The sequence below is a fragment of the Bactrocera neohumeralis genome, chromosome 6, assembly GCF_024586455.1.
Source record: "Bactrocera neohumeralis isolate Rockhampton chromosome 6, APGP_CSIRO_Bneo_wtdbg2-racon-allhic-juicebox.fasta_v2, whole genome shotgun sequence".
NCBI lineage: Eukaryota > Metazoa > Arthropoda > Insecta > Diptera > Tephritidae > Bactrocera > Bactrocera neohumeralis.
This window is the reverse complement of record NC_065923.1, coordinates 32398296-32416338: the sequence shown is the minus strand read 5'-3', so window position 1 is coordinate 32416338 and position 18043 is coordinate 32398296. Positions and strand designations below refer to the sequence as shown.

The following is an 18043-nucleotide window of genomic DNA, read 5'->3' as shown; positions in this document are numbered from 1 at the left end:
TAACATAGCTATAGTAGTTTCCGAGATATGTACAAAAAACTTAGTAGGAGGCGGGGCCACGCCCACTTTTCCAAAAAAATTACGTCCAAATATGCCCCTCCTTAATGCGATCCTTTGTGCCAAATTTCACTTTAATATCTTTATTTATGGCTTAGTTATGACACTTTATAGGTTTTTCGGTTTTCGCCATTTTGTGGGCGTGGCAGTGGGCCGATTTCGCCCATCTTCGAACTTAACCTTCTTATGGAGCCAAGAAATACGTGTACCAAGTTTCATAATGATATCTCAATTTTTACTCAAGTTACAGCTTGCACTGACGGACGGACAGACGGACGGACGGACAGACAGACATCCGGATTTCAACTCTACTCGTCACCCTGATCACTTTGGTATATATAACCCTATATCTGACTCTTTTAGTTTTAGGACTTACAAACAACCGTTGTGTGAACAAAACTATAATACTCTCCTCAGCAACTTTGTTGCGAGAGTATAAAAATTCCTAGTCGAGTTCCTGTCGAGGGCAATTAAAAACGAATACTCGAGTGTTTCAAAGAGCTTTGGCCGTTTCTATTTTTCAAGCGAAGATTAATAAAACTTATGTATGTATGTATGTATAACTGCAATATAATTAACATGCGCAAATGTTAATGTCATGACGACTGTGCGCACAATGCGTATTCTGATTTAATGTGACACCGCCACTTTATTGTCCACTGCTTACCCCACACCACACCTTGTTATGTTATGTACTCACACATACCATATATAACTGGTATACTTCACACATTTTTTCGACAGTAAGTAATGCTAATGGGAATAAGAATGTAAATGGAAATGGGAATAAGAATGGAAAATGAGAACACATCTTGAACTTACCCTCTTTGAAATAAGTCAACATTGAAGAATTTATAGAGCTCAACGGAAAATTCAATTGTTGCTTGCAGGTCACCCATGCCGAGCCGAATGCCACAGCGTCACTGTCCTCAAGTACCGAGTCGTCCTCAACGTCCTCGACGTCCTCGTTGCCGTTTTCGTTGTCGTAGTCGTCGTCTGTGCTATTGTGCTAAACACCTACGGCACTATTTTTTCCTGCTGACGTAGTAAACGTTGCTATGACGTAGCGAGTATGATGTACCAAACGCCAAGCCCAAGATGGGGGGCTGGCAATGCAACTAAGAATCCTTGTTAATCGTTGCGGCTGCGTTTGTTTACAAACCGCTTGTACCGCCGTTGCCGTGCCGCCTTACCGCATTTGTGGTACGCTCACTGGCTACTGTTGTGCTTGTGTTGTTGTCGTCGCCAGTTGTGACTCGAGTATGGAGGCACTGAACAAATGGCGCCACTTGTCCTTAACATAAATCGCAAAGAACGACTGCTAAGGTCCCACTTCAGCTTGGCAGTCACTATTAGCGAGTGTTGTGCATTGAAGGCGATTTTAAAGTGAGACGCGAGCTTCTGCTATGATTACGTATTTACGTATTTGTGTGTGCATACATGAGTGTGTGTGTGTGTTTGCGAATTTCCTTAAGTTTCCAAGTTGGCGTGCTTGAGCGCAGTTCGGTCTGCCTTTTTGCTATTACTTTGTTGTTGGTTTTTTTTGGTCTCGGTTGCTGTATTTAAAAGTTGCTGCCGCCCGTGTTGCTGCTTTAGCTGTTGCTGCTATTGTTGTTGTTGTTGTTGCTGATTTCGGTAGCGCTTCGTATTGTGGGGTTTGAGTTCCGCAATTTGTGTCATGTTTTCCTCTTGACTGCGCACGAAAGGAATTTTAATAATGCAAGGCGTACTTTTTACAAGCTTTCTACTACTTGACATTCTCCCCTTCTCATACAAACACATATAACGGTATATGCTTTCAATTCCTTTTTTATAATAGCGTACGCCTACTCTGGCTTTGACTTTCTCGCTGACTTAGCGGCAGCGCAAGTCATTCTCGTTGATTTCGAGTTCATCCTTTGATTGGAGAACGCTCTGAAGTGCATTGCTGGCGAAAAGAAACTGCAAAAAGATTTGAATTTGTGTACAATTCCTACAAAAGTTCACTTTATTAAAACTTTAACGAAGTCATTCACTTAAAAAGCTTATTATTTATTGATGGCTAGAACGCGATAGGCTAATATCAGCACGCGCTAATGTTAGAAACACAATTTACGAGCCTGTTTTGTGCTGCGTCTCGTGCCTTTTCGCCTTTAATGGCATTACGTTGTCGCGCGATGCTCACGAACTGCTAACTTCGACCGTACTAAGCACACGAAATTAGTTACGCCGGCTCACGAGCGCGTGAGTCAATAAAATTGGCTACAAATTTTTGCAAATAATTGGATCAATGCGTCATAATATGCGAGGCTAATGACCGTCCAACGACCGCAGCACCCAACTAAGCGACTAGACCGCGTGCTTACTTGGACCTGACACACAATGTGCCGTTATACACACTTGTATGTATGCGTAGACAACGTCTAAAAGTAAACAACAACACATAAAGCAACCCATAAATTGGGTAAATAACAATCGATGGGCGTCCAAGCGACTGCGTCCGTTTGAAGTGTGGTGCTTGAGCAGCGTAAATGGTCGGAGGTTTGGCACTGTTCGGACGCTTTATGGGTTTTTTTGCCCACTCGGCCGAGGTTATGAGGTCAATACGAATACCAATACTGTTGGAGTGTATGAAGTAGAAAAAAAAGGAAGAAGTACCGCGTACTAGAATGTGAGAACAAATAACACAAAAGCACCTAAATGCGAACTCGATAAAAGAAGGTAAATGCGAATGCAACAAAATAATATCCGTTGATTAGGTCAAATGGTGTATACCTTTAACAGGTGATGGGTGTGAATTACAGTCAATATTTTTTATAAGGTGGGTTAGGTTGGGTAAATAATTCTCGTGAGGCCACGAGTTCTGCGACAGGGAGCCTGAAATACCAGAACCACATCTGCTAATACAGTGCACAGCAGTTTGCAGGCGCTGGTTGAAGGCCCTTGGATCCATGTTGCCAAATAAGAATCATATCGTTTCGCTAGCACCTAGCAGTACATTGGACTTTATCAACATGCTGGCGCAAGGTGAGTCTTTGTGATTTAGGAGAGGGCACATTAAACCTAAGGTCGCGGTACATTCCTCGTTTATCAATGAGGTCACTAATAATCCCACTTGGCCGGAGAAGCCTGTCCATTGTGATGTCCAGAACTCCTAGATATCCTAGATATGGGTCAAAAAGATTGTCATCTATCGACAAACCGATTAGAGTCTGCCACGAATTAACTGAGACGGCTAATATCGATTTCTCCCAATCCGCCGCGTTCGTAAAAAGTATGGCAACCGAGATGCTTCAGCCTTAGCCTCCAAAAGCTGAACAGTGAAGGAAAAAGTGTATCGATGCTTCCTCCTCATCTTCCTCATTAGAATTTTAAAAAGTTGCGCCTTCCAAAATCTTTAGTAAGTCTTGCTAAGAGCTAGCATTTCAATGTTTTGGACCAAAAACGGCTTTCGCTACTCCACCAGTGCTGTATGTTGACCACCGCTTGCTAAGTTCGGGCAAAGCTTCACTGTTAGCACTGTTTAAGACCTGAACCGCAACTCTTCTATCGGTGTGAATGCATACCTAGCTAAAAGAAGTTACACTCTAGGGAAGTACATCTGCTGGCTGTCACTTCTGTGTGAAAGACACTACAGTAGTCTGGCAGACTGAAACAAGAGTTGATTGAGAGCTCCCGGCAGAAATTTTCCCTCCAATCTTCCCTTGACCCACATATTTATCGGAGGAAAATGCGCGGAGAAAATGCCGCTAGGAGTAGGTAGCAGGGGTCCAAGGTATTAGGGGTACAGTGAAAGTGCGAGAAGATTTTGGAATATTCTTCTCTGAGCCATAAGGAATGTCGTTCTCTGGGCTCTAAGATATTTCACAGAAAATAAAATAAATTGTTCTTAGGTTCGAAGAGACTACATACGATACACATGTACGGGTAGTACAAGGCGGATATTAAGCTATAACTTATATTTAGTTTTTAATATTTGTCTGACATTATTTTCTCTTTCGTAATGTTAATTTGATTATATCAGGCAAATCAAGAATACTTAAGCTATCTCCGCATAACTGTTGGCACTTTTGAGTAACTTTGGTTTGGTTTGAGATCATTTACCTAACGGCTTAAGTGACTAGAAAGAAAAGCAAGTAATTTTCAAAAACATTTTACGATCATCCTAAAATAAGGAATCTCGTTTTTCTCAGCGCTCGACATTCAAATCTCTGAAATAAACACCTAAAATTGTAGATGTGTAGAACAAATATCGAAGCAATAAAACTACAAATAATTTTTTCATATTTTTATATCCTTACTTTTCCAATATCTGTCAGTACTCAATCAGTGTGTCATTTTATATAAATTGTATGACAATGTAAGACTTTTTGGCAATTTTATGTCTAAGGGATGGCTTTTAGAGTGGGCCAATATTTTCGGATTTATTGAGAAAAATTATAAAATGCGATTTAGCTCTTAAAATTGAGACCACTAAATCCAAATTTCGGTAGTAAATTTTAATACTTTCGACTGTGTCTTGGATCGTATATCTTTCCATGATGAAATGGTCAACATTACTGAAGAGAAATGTCGAAAGAGCGGGAAAAATATGGTGTCGTTTGCTCTCCCTATCGGTCTAATTATGTAGCGTCCGTATTGAAAACCCCATTTTAAACTCCTTACTACTGTTTATCTGTAGCGCGTGCTCCAACAAAAAGTTGGATTCGGAGAAGATAATTTTTAGTTAAAAGTTTTATCTTTACAACGCCATATAGCGTAACTCAATCGCTCTTATACAACGCGTGATCCTCCCAAATATATGGCGTTCTATTGGAACCTGGAAGAGGGTTTTACTTTTGCTTTATATATGACCGTGATTACCAAAATTATACTCGCACATATTTTTCAGGATTAATATGTATTTGAGTTAGCAATTTTCATAGGATAGGATGTAGAACTGTTTTGCGACTAATCGAAACCTAGTAAGATTTTTATAAGATTTACACAAAAATTTAGTAAGTACATATTTTATGAAAGGTAATCTTAAGGAGCAAGGATAAGAGTTATAGATTATTCCTCCTGAGGTCTCCCCATTATTTTTTGAACTATAGTATTAGTTTTTGCATTCTGGGATATATGAGAGTATTGACTGGTTATCGAGTTTCCAGATACATTAATATACTTTATAAAATTGGTATATGAAGGATTTTCTCTCAAATATATACTTTTATTATATTAATAATTATAAGAAGAACTATCGAAAAGCTATCACAAAAAACTGGAAATCGAGAAAACTTCAGTTAATTATCTGGGCGGTTTAAGGATTAAACAATAATCAAACAATTTTAATTACAACAATATCCATTACTTTAAAATGGAAATTGTTTTGGTGATGCGACAGGTAAGAAATATTCTGAATTTAGGGTCTTTCCAAAAAACTTCTATAGCAATATACTTGTATGACTTGTCTTTTCAATATAACGGCAGAGCCAAGTAGAGATACTTTTTCCAATATTTTTTTTTTGACAGATCACGCGTGAGTCGTGTCAAGCTGCCATGTTATTTTGGTTCAGTTTTGTTTGATATTTCATCATGGAAAGACTTACGCCTGAATTCGCTTAAAAATCGTTTGAATGGTCAACATAATCGGGTTAATGAGCATACTATTCGCAACACCATCACGCATCTTCAGACCCAGCATTCATTATTGGATAATATTCGACCGAATATAACACGTCTAGAAGGCAGACATTTTAGAGAAAAATTTTTTGCAGCTATGAGGCCCACTTTTCGGTCAATGAATGTGGCAAAATTGCCGCATTCGAAACAAAAAGCAACCTGAAGAGGCTCAACAGCTGCCATTTTATACAGAAAAAAACAACGGTTTGGTGAGATTAGTGGTCCGGTGGAATCATCGATCTATATTTATTCAACAATGATGACGGTGAGAACATAACCGTCAATGGCGACTGTCATCGCGCCATGATAACCGACTATTTGATGCCCGAATTGGAAGCTCGTGATCTCGGTGAGATTTCGTTTCAACAAGACGACGTCACTTCCCACACATTGTATCAATTAATGAATTTATTGATAGAACACTTCGGTGAGCAGATAATTTCACGTTTTGGGCCGGTCGATTGGCCACCAAGATATGTAAAGTCCCGCTTCGATTCAGGCCTTGGCAAAACATCACTCGCGTCTTTCGCCAGTTAACAGTCGAAATGCTCGAACGAGTAATCGAAAATTGGACTCAAAGGATTGGCCATCCGCTACGGAGCCGCAACCAAAATTTGAAAGAGATATTCTTCAAAAAATAAATACCAAAGAATATTCTTTCGAATGATAATAAACATTCCCCATTAAATTTTAAGTTTCTGTGTTTTCTCTTTAAAAAAGAGAGTAGGAAATTTGGAAAGGTGATCCATTTACAGTATCATGAAAATCAACAATTATTTACAATAACTGCAATTTTTTAAATAAAGATTTCTGAGACTTTTAAATAAATTTCGATGGACGACTGCCTGAATGTGCTCTCAACAGTGATTCCTTCGTTTTCTTACAAAATAAGAAATGTCAAAAATTTGCTGCGGACTCATGAGGATAGGTCATATGTCAAAATGAAGATCTAAAAAATTGCGGAAAGAGGAAAACGTTAAAGAAATTATCAACATTATTCATATTACAAGTAGTAAAAGCTTTACTTTGAAAAAAGTTTTGATTTACTTAAGAGCGCTAGGACATTAATTTTGCTTATTTTCGAGAAAATTTTGAACAATGAATTCAAAGTTAAGCTAACAGGTGTCGCTCACGAACAGGCAAAAGCTTAGGTGCGAGCTCTGCACTCTCCAACCTTTTATCTTATATACTTATTACTTTTCATTTAAGAACCGTCGAAGCTTGACTTGCAAAGATGAAATATAGGTAAACACGCATAAATAAATTTGTTCCCTCATATGTACAAAACAAAGTTTATTATCCCGCTGAAAATTGAGGAAAAATCTCTGATTATTATTCATCCTGAGGCTATTACGTTGCGTTATTACTACATTATAGCTCAGGTAACAACAAAAGCCAGCTAAGGTTTCATTGTGTGTTTAAGGTATATGATTGCATACATATATATTCACATATATACTTACATACTACATAAGTGAATGCAAGCTAAGTGTAAATATAAAGCATTTGTTCTAACAGAGCGTCAAGCTCAGCCGGAATGAGGCCAAGTGGCTTCAGTGGATAAAACTTTTAATCGCCACACAAATATATACACATATAGTATATATGAAACTGTATAGATGTCATATATATTTATGTAATTTTGCATATATGTATGTATTTCTGGCACCTACTAAGGTACATAAAAGCAAACATTTTTCCAACCCACCTCCGCCTTCTGCAAGTATGTAAAAAAAAGCACAACAATGATTAATACCAGCTCAGCATTGTCGTTAGTTCGCATATCGTGGACTTGGCCTGCGTTGTGTGGCGCCAACGCCAGGCTAAATAAATGAGCGCTGAAATTATGTTTATAATGGGGAGAAGCATAAATATATGTTAGAATGGAGCACAAGCGGCGCGGAGCAGATAGTTAATGCAACCTGCTTGGACGCGCGATTGTTGGTGTTGTTGGCTGGCTGGTGTTGATGATGGCTTAGTGAGCGCAGCTTGTTGACACAATAAAATGATTGAAATGTTAAGTAGGAAGGAAGGAAGTTGAAGGAGCCGCGCGACGTATGGAGGGCAGTTGGAGCCTGTACCACAGTGGTTAGTATTTTACGTAGACTTTATCTACATATTTACATATTACATATGGTGTAGCATTTAGGCTTGATAAGTCAATGAATTTTTGAATTATTAACTTGATTTTTATTATTAAATTTTAAAGCAAATGTTAGAAGTAAAATACATTTTGAAGCAGACGGATCACTAGTCTGTTAATTATATCATTTTGAGGAAAGCAACTTTTTTTATTGTGAAAAAAAAATGTATAAAAAGTAATTTCACGCGTTGATTAACTATTGCTTTTTGAAGGAAAAAAATACAGTAGAAGCGAAAGTTTGGCCCGATGATGACTTTCCGGACACTGCCCAAGGAAAATCAACCATTCTAGTATTGGTATCCTAAGTTTAAGAGTTGTGAAATGAGCAACGAAGACAACGAACATAGTGGTCGCCTAAAAGTGGTTGCAACTGATGAGAACATCAAAAAAGTTCACAAAATAATTTTGGATGACCGTAAAGTGAAGTTGTTCGAGATAGCAGGCACTCTATAGATATTAACTGAACGTGTACATCATATCATTCGCTAATATTTGGGTATGAGAAAGCTCTGTGCAAAGTGGGTTTCGCGCGAGCTCACTTTTGATCAAAATCAAAGACGAGTTGATGATTCGGACCAGTGTTTGAAGATGTTCAAAACATGAATCCACTATTTCATTCAGAAGTTCAATCCACTGTCATCCGAGTGGAATGCACACAATGAACACGCTCCAAAGCGTGGACAATCGCAACGGTCGGCTGACAAGGTTATGGCGTCTGTATTTTGGGCTGAGCATGGAATAACTTTTATTGATAACCTTGAAAAGGGAAAACCATCAACAGCAACTAATGCATAGCGTTATGGGGCCGTTTGACGAAATCGCCGAAAGAAAGAAGAAAAGGGAAGTGCTGTTTCACCAAGACAAGGCACCGAATCACAAGTCTGTAAAAACCATGGCAAAAATCAATGAGTTGGGCTTCGATTTGCTTCTACAAATACATACATCATATTCTCCAGTTCCGGTCGCCAGGGACTGTTTCTTGTTTTCAAATCTCAAATGAATGAAGCTGGGAAAAAGCTTTCGTCGAATGAAGAGGTGATAACCGAATCTGAGGCCTATTTTGAAGCAAAGAACAAATCGTACTACAAAAATGGTAGCGAAAAGTTGAAGGTTCGCTATAAACAGTGAAGGGAACTATGTTGAATAAAAGTTTTGTCCTATTTACTGGACAAAACTCGACTTTTTTGCTTTTTTGCTTTGCTTTTTAGCAGCTTTCAATTACCTCCTCATCTTTTAAATTAAATTTTCTAAATTTAAATTAAATTAAATGTCTACCTTTTAGTGTTTGCAAGAAATAATTTTTTAAATTCTTCGGTTGTATCACAAGTTGGATAAGAAGGAAGGTTGATTTAGGGAAAATAAATTTATTCTTCTTGAAAGAGTGCTTGACTTTGATCTTAACATCCAATCGATCCAACAACGCGCAATGGGAGGCAGTCGATAATGTTACGGTTTTGGAAATTATGGACGACTTTCACTAAAAACCAACTATACAGAAGACTGTTCTTTTCGTTTTGTTCAGTGCTATATTGTCTTTTGAACGTTAGATTTTTGATCGTTAGTTCGTAAGAACGTCAGCTCCATTTCATGAATATTCGCGATGTTTTCTGGCTTTGTTATAGTCTGGCTGAACAGGGTTCATCATTTGTGCTATAAAGGTTCCAAACGAAGTTCAGCAAAACTACTCTTTAACTCTCGTATTTGCTGGGGACGTAAATCAATTAATGTAAAAAAACAATGTTTTGCCAAAACACTAAATGCTCTCTCTCTTTTCTCTTTTTTAAACCAAAATAGCATAGGAAGTCTCTCTTTGTGATCAATATCTTGAGAGCAATTGGATGAAATGTCATGAAACTTTACAGTAGTTTGGTTAAGATTAATACTCTAAGACAGGAGGAAAGATTTTGTATTCGTAGCTCGACCTATCGGTCAGGCCAAAGAGCTGCATACATATGTGACGAATATTTAAGTGCAGTTTTTCGTAGAGTGTAAATAATCTTTGGGAATAGAAAATTGTACGGTTGAACCTTATCTTAGATGAAGAACTGGTATTATTACTCAATGATGTGGGCATTTCGAAAAGTCAAATACATTAAAAAGTGAAATTGGATGAATGGGAGCCAAGAGATTTTGATACCAGAAATGATGCTTGAACACTACAAAAAAAAAATCATCGTTATGTTGTGCATGGTTGTTTTTGCATTGGATTGTGATTGGTAAAGAAAAATGGGCTTATTATGACAACTCTAAGCGCATATGTGAAACCTGATGACTTCATGACGCCACCTTACAGTCCCATATTTGGTGGTATTAGAAGGGCATGCTGTATTATGAGCTTCTGAATCCGGGTGAAACCTTTAATGGCGGATGATACCGACAGCAACTCATCAAGTTGAAACGAACGATTGCTCGAAAACGCCTGGAATTCACGACTAGACAGAAGGCCAAGCCGGGATGGTTCTTTCGCCAAATTGTCAGAAAGATTGACAAATGTTTTAGCCTCATATGACCATGTGATGAGGCGATTACTATTATTTTAAATGCTTTTCTTATATAAACATTAAAATTTTGAAGGAACAAATCGCATAGTTACAAACCAAATATGTTTTTGAGGTAAAAAAGACTTTAGCTAAATTTTGTAAAGAGTTTGTGAGTCCGAGTAATGTGAATAATACCTTGTGACCAAAAAATATAAAATTTTATCCATGGACATATCAAACAACCCTCGTACCATTACAGAGAGTTGGAAAAGTGCTTTAGTTGCTCTTTTTTTTCCTTTTTACTGTTCGTGCCATTAAAGCAGCAATAATGAACAGACAAGAGGCCACAGTGCACCAAAAAAAAAAAAGAAAACAAGAAACCGAAAAAACAAGGTGAACGCCAGCGAAATGACAGCTGCGGTGGTAGGTCACCCATATTGTCGCGTACGTGTGTAGGCAACACCTCAGCACCGCTGCAGGTGGATATGTGCTAGAAAACAATTCGTGCCACTGACAGTCAAGTGAAAGTGATGACGCTGCCAGTTCAACACACACCACACACACAGATATACACAAACATGGTAACACGAGCTTAAGCACTTTGAAAACTACTCTAATTCAGAGCAGCTTAACTGAAAGCGTGTGCACATACCTATGTATGTACTCATATGCTCGCACATAACGATGATTTTTAAGTGACATGCACATGAAATTATGTGGGCGTGCAGATTAAGTGGAACGTTCCATTTTTTATACTAGTTGTTGTTGTTGCTGTCACTTTCGTTGCGGTAAATCTACGAACACATCAGGCGCACAAAGTGTCCCGACCGCCCGTCAACCTATTTAGGAATGGTCGTTGCGAGTACAAAGCACTGGACGTGTCTTCAAAGACTCTCATTGTGGCAACACTGCTTTCACTTCCGCACTCATGTAATCGTTTAGCCCTATCGTGGCTTCGTTTATGTTATGTATTGTTTTCGAATATGTGACAACAACACACACAAAACTGACAGGCAATGGGATAATGCGTTATAATTTATGTACGACATCAAAGTGCATGCGTCGCTGCGTCGCACACAACCAAATTTGGGTTAGGTCAACACACGAAGGGATAATCGCGTGCTTTATTGGTTTTGTACTATGCACGGATATCACATTGTTTCAGGGCCTACGTACAGCGCTTCCTCATTGAGTATGGGTGTACAAACACACTTGCATACATACATACATATATAGGAATGTGGGAAAGCACTTCATCATCATCGTTTTAGTGCAAGCTTTGCACGCTATTATGTATGTATGTATATAGCGCTGTGGAAATGTATAGCCTTGATAGTAGTTTAGATAGTTTGTAAATAGCAATCGGTTGAATCAACTGTGATTCCGCTAAGTGCTGCGCTATTGTGTGAGAAAGCAATGAGCAAGGAAGTTATCGTAACCGATGATGGATTATGGATTTGAGATAATAAATATAAATGTATTAAATAGGTATACAATCTCACGGTAGAGTTCACAAATCGGGCGACTCGGTTTTGCCGTAGTAAGATATGACAGTATCGGTGAACATGAATGCTCTTGCAACTTGCAAGGATTAAAGCTAGGGAAGTACCTTCAGGCAACAGATTTTTCAATAAGAGCGCTACAAAGGTTTTGTTTTTAAATAAACCAAAAACGGTTTAGGATATCAATGAAATTCTTTATTCCTGTGCAAGTACATCAGACGCTGAACCCAATGTTCGACGGTTTTTATGCATATATAAATCGGCCGATACCGATATATAAATCGGCCGCTACTGCTGCCGTTCCTCAATCGTTGCTGGCTTGTTGGTATAGGCCGTAGACTTCATATAGCCCTACAGGAAATAGTCTAACGGCGTCAAATCGCACGACCGAAGCGGCCAGTTGACTGGGCCATTTCGTGAGATAACATGTTCACCAAACTTAGTTTTCACTAAATCTATTGTGACATTCGCAGTGTGGCTTGTGGTGCCGTCCTGGTGGAACCACATATTTTCCAAGTCCATATTATCCATTTCGGGCAAAAACTATTCGGTTATCATTGAGCGGTAGCGATTTCCATTGACAGTTCATGATCACGGAAGAAGTACGGCCCAATGAAGCCGTCGGCCCATAAACCGCACCTAACCGTAATTTTTTCGGGATGCAATGGTGACTCATGGTGTACGTGTGGATTCCTGCCTGACCAATAACGCATATTTTGCTTATTGATGAAGTCACTCAGCCAGAAATGAGCCTCATCGCTGAATATGATTTTTCGATGAAAACATGGATCACTTTCAAGTTGTTGCTCAGCCCAATTCACGAACATATGACAATTCTGGTGGTCAAGCGGCTTCAATTCTTACATCAATTTCATCTTGTTAGGATGTAGAACAAGATCTTTACGCAAAATTCGCCACAACGACGTCACAGAGATGCCCAACGCTTGAGAACGACGTGAGAGAGGCTGATTTGGGTCTTTCTTAATTGATGCGCTAGCAGCAGCATAATTATGGACACAACGGGCACTTCTTTGTCTCACTGACACAGGAACATTTTGTACTGTGCCTGTAGATTTAAGTTTTTCCACTAGACGCCCAATTATTGATCTGACGGGACGATTATCACGACCCTAAATTGGACGTAGCACTGTTAAAGTTGAGGCCACTGTCTCCGAAACCTTAATGAAGAGAAATGCCAAAAGAGCGGGAAAGAATATGGCGTCGTTTCATCGGTCTACTTTTGTAGCGTCCCTATTGAAAAACCCGTTGCATCAGGGCTGTTAGTTCTAAGTTCAGCCTTGAAATCCAACGCAGAATCACTGCACTGCCAACAAGTGCTACTTTGGATTGAGTAGGCAAGTGAAAAGTAAAGTCCTCTCTCGATGAACAAAAACCACCTTAAACAAGTCGCTCATCATTCCGGTCCTGCTGAGAGGCGGCTTAGGAGTGTTTGAGAGAAATGTTTTGCGGAAGATGTATCTTCATTGCCCCTTGGCAACGGTAAATACCGCAGTCAATGGAACGATGAGCTGTACGAAATATAAGATGAAATTGACATAGTTCAGCGAATTAAGAGGCTGCGTTGGGTAGGTAATGTTGTCCGAATGGATGAAAATACTTCAGCTCTGAAAATATTCGACACAGTACCCACCGGTGGAAACAGAGGAAGAGGTAGACCTCCACTCCGTTGGATGGACCAGGTGGAGAAGGACTTGGTTACACTTGGAATATCACATTGGCGCAAATAGAGAAAGGGAAGAACGTCTGACGCGCTGTTGTAAACTCGGCAGTGTCTACGCTAATAAAGAAGAAGAAGAAGGAACTGGCTTTCCCATATTCGTTATCTGATGGCTTCAATAGTTTTAGTCTGGGAAAACTCTCTATTAAATACTATATCCAAGGTTATTACTTTTTCTCAACCTTCCGCCTGTGGTACATAAGAGCTTCAGAATTTGGTATTTAGGTTCTTATAGCGCAATAAGACATTCAAGTTTTTTCAGTTTCTCCACTTTCAAACTTGCGCCAAACCGAAGGGGCCGCACCTTGGTCATCATCAGGCGCATTGAGCTCCCAAGTAATGAGCAATTAAGTCTTATCCACAAACTCAATGGATTTGATGGAATATCGGATTTTTTCCTTTCAATATCTTTTAAGTTGGAAAACTTGGAGCCATGGAATATATCTAGGCAAAAAGCTTATCATACTACGCGTATGCTTTGCGTTTCGCCGATTCCACTATACCAATTTTGTGAATAGTGGGATATAGAAGTAGGATGTCCTGTGATAACTCCTAAAATGTTATTTAGTTCCTTCTTGCTTATAAGTAGTGGTTTTTGGCTTGTTCAACATTAACACGGTCCCAAAGTAGCTTTGTAGAATGCTCTGTGTTGCTAATGTTTGTGGTGTTTCTCTAAATGAAATGAATGGTCTAGGGCAGCTTATGGAAATGACATCCCGACTGTCTGTTATTACCTCTTATTTCTGTATGACTAGCTATCCAGTTGATTTTTTTCGGTTTTACCACTGAGAATGTAGTTACGACCATTTTGCATAATCTTATGTAATGAGACTTAGTGTAGGCGCAAGAGATGTTCTCAACGCCGCTTGTAGAAGTTTAACGAACTTGCTGGCTAAAGCAGAAGCCCACTTGGCGCCTTTTGTTAAGCCAACAATTTTAAGAATTTAAATTCTGAAAGACTGAATTTTAGTTTAGTGTGAAGTTACCTCCTCCGTATGGATTGCTACAGAAAAATCCCGCTTCCGTAACTACCAATCAAAGAAACTTCAAATTTTAAGATTCGATTTGAGTTTTCAGCATTCGAGAGATTTTAAATTTATACCGGCTCAACTTAATCATAGCTTATGGTATTCTAATTTTATTGTAATTACGGAAGTATTTAGAGAAGAATATTTAGAATAATGTTAGTATTTTTTTTCGGTGTCCCATATTTGCGAGACTTATGCTGAAACACCTTGGATCTCATATCTTAACCATTTGAAAATCGACACCGATCGCCAAAGTTGATTTACAATGAGCGCAAGAGCTTTATATATGAGGATATGATAGAATAAGAGATAATACTTAAGAGTATTTGGCAAAGATCCTACAAAATACAGTCTCTATTTCGATGATCGGTCTTCAAACCTCACCATCAGCTCTCGAAGTAGTATACATGACAGTAAAGTATCCGAACATTTCTTTGGTCGGTATGCTTTGCTGAGTTGGTTTCCTTGTTTTAATTCCTTCTACAATAAAATGTATTGGGTAGTCGAATAGGTCTTTTCGTATTTTGTCTATAGATGTCATTGCAGTCGTATATCTCCAGTGCTAGCAATCAAATTTTGTCATACTATATAGTGTTGGAAAGGTGAGATTTTAAGCATCATTTAACCAAAAAATAGTTTGGTTTTGGGAAGTTGAAAAAAAGTTACAGCTGTTCAAAAGTTAGTGAAAATAATGAAGAAATTCGTTACATTTTAAATTGCGTAGCACAATGATGGTTCGCTCGATCCGTTCTGGAAAATTCGATTTACACTGATGAAAGTTTTACACTGATGGAATAATGTCTCCAGCGGAAAAATTGCAAAAAGTGTTCGACCAAAATGGTACATATTTATTTATTTATTTATTAGTATAAATATAAAAAAATTAGTTGAAGTTTGTTTAGAAAAACGAAAAGTCTTTTTCGACTACAAAAAAATATATACTTATACACCTAAATTTATATATTTGCCCATTGTTTACCATTTCTATTTGAATCTCCCCTTATTTACCATGCAAGAGTATTTGCAACAGTTTACATATCGTTCAATTAAGAAGTGGATCAATCAACCCTTGGGGAGTTTAACATAACTTTCAACTAGTCTAAGTAAGCCTGCCTACATAAATGGTTATCACAAAGTTTGTTTTATTTTATTACTCAATATTTTTCCGCAATAAACTTATCTTTGTATGCCTAGGTATAAAATATAGAAAATTAGTCTGAAAGTAAGCCTCCGCCATATAAGACGACCACTTAATAGTTTGTAAACACTTTTGCGTAAATACGTAAATATATTTTAAATATCGGGTGATTTTTTCTTGATAACTTTTCTTCCATAAAATTTGCAAAATGTCATCGGTTCTTTATTTGAAACGTTAGTTGGTTCAACATTTACTTTTAGATATTTTCATTTACATGTTAACCTTTGCGGCTGCGTCTTATGGTCCATTCTTCCATTTTTGAACTGTATATAGAAATGCATTTCGGCCGGAATAGCCCGAATTTAGTAGTTTCGGAAATGTACAAAAAACTTCTTCCAAAGCTGGAATAGTTGCTGGCTTATTTCTGTAGACTTTAGACTTGACGTAGCCCCTTTAAAAATTTCGACTAAAGGCGTTATATCTTATATCTAAATTTATATATTACGGGTCCATTGTTTATGAATTTTCTTTGAATCCCTCAAAATGGCCATAGAATCGCGAGCTGTGTGGCATGTATATCGCCATCTTGTTGAAACCACATGAGTCAACATTTAAATGAAATTATCTAATCTAAAAAGCCCGCCTATCACAAATGTTATTTTAACTCAAATTTAACGTTTCAAATAAAGAACCGATGAGATTTTGCAAATTTTATGCCTCCGTTTTTTTTTAAAATAGTTTCAAGCTCTTAAAAAATCACCCGATATATGGTTGCCTTCATTCTCGCATCGTTGATGTAGTTTGCCAGTTAGGTTTGCTGCTATGTCATTTCCTTAGTTTTCTACGTCATTACTATTACGATATTTTCACTTTTATCATTTCCTTTAGCTCCTGCTGGATATGCCTTATTTCCCATACTTCACATGCCATTCCTTACGCAGTTCAAATGATTATCGGCTATACCCTCCTAATGGCAACTAAACTTTTCCGGTTGCGGAGTGTTGAGAATGCCAACATATGTACGTATATATTGTATGTAGTGGGAGGCAGCAGCAAGGAAATGGCGCAAAGTAGTCGGGCAATATTGAAATGTAGCCAAGCGTGTGGAATTAAATTGGTGCTGAGAGAATATAAATGACACAGGGGGTTTTATAATAAATTGTCTATTAAAACGCATACGTTCACAAACTATTTACGAGACAGACTGCAGATATCCGCACATGGTTAGAGAAAATGTGATACATATTGGATACAAGTGCGTGCAATAATAAATGTACAGTAATGGTCAGATAAGGGTAGCTAGCCAAACTTTTCCAAGGAAATGGTCTTTTATTAGAAATATTTTGTAAACTCGGAAGGAAATCATTTGTATGATAAATTTGTTACGAATATTTTATAGAAGAGATAAAAAGTATTTGTGTGACATGTCGTATGAGTAACATTTTGAATTAATTTAAAACAGCATTATTTATCGCTGTCATCGAGCTTTCAAAGTTTAATAGTGTTTCACTTCAAATAAAAGCAATTTTTCTAAGTATATTATTTCGAGCTCTTTATTTATACACCTATCCCTACAGCTCTCTTCGACTCTAAACAGGCGCGGACAACTATATCATATAGCTGCCATACAAACTGACCGATCGAAATTAAGCTAAAGCTTTTTATAGGCTTTTATGATGTAAATAAAATGCACTTGTGAAGGTTAATATAGCTTTGATGCAGTCGAAGAAGACGTTTTTTCTTATTTTATAAGATCTTTGCCTTATAAATAATAGAGTAGTGACCCAAAATCCTATAGAAACCTTTCTTTTGAATAATGACGTATTTTCTCTTATGAAACTAACCTTTCCTGAAGTGTTTAAGAGTCCATGAAAGAATATGTTATCCCTGCCAACTTTTTGAAAATAGTTGTAGTATGCTTGCATATGTGAATTGGGGAAAACTCTCCTCTTGGAGAGATTATAAGGAAAACATGCCCTCTCAATTTTATTAAGTTAATTCACATATTGGCCGATATATGCGGTATAATGTCACTCGGAAGTTCGAAAATCCTTATATTAGGTATGTGGGCGGAAAGAGATATATTGACTCGATTCAACACATTTGTAGCACACAGACATAATACTCTTAGAAAAGGATTCTCTCAGAATTTCAATTATATATCTCACACATTGGCCGATATTTTCGGTCATAAGTCAACTATAGATACTGGGGTCCACACATTCCCTACCTAGGAGCTTGAACAGTTTTTGTTCGACTTACGCAATTATTAAACATAAGGTGGCACATCTTGAAGGCCCTATTCGTGGAAAGTTTT

At 37.9% G+C, this 18043-nt stretch overlaps 1 protein-coding gene across 3 annotated transcripts in view; it reads right to left on the bottom strand.

Annotated features, from left to right (window-relative positions):
• The window catches only part of LOC126763285 (protein FAM135B), a 71353-nt gene that overhangs the window by 36420 nt on the left and 16890 nt on the right, over positions 1-18043 (bottom strand). For all 3 annotated transcript variants that reach the window (XM_050480613.1, XM_050480615.1, XM_050480614.1), the window contains exon 2: positions 880-1998. In XM_050480613.1, the coding sequence (XP_050336570.1) occupies positions 880-956 (77 nt within the window). In that variant the 5' untranslated portion in view covers positions 957-1998. The remainder of the gene's footprint in view (positions 1-879; positions 1999-18043) is intronic.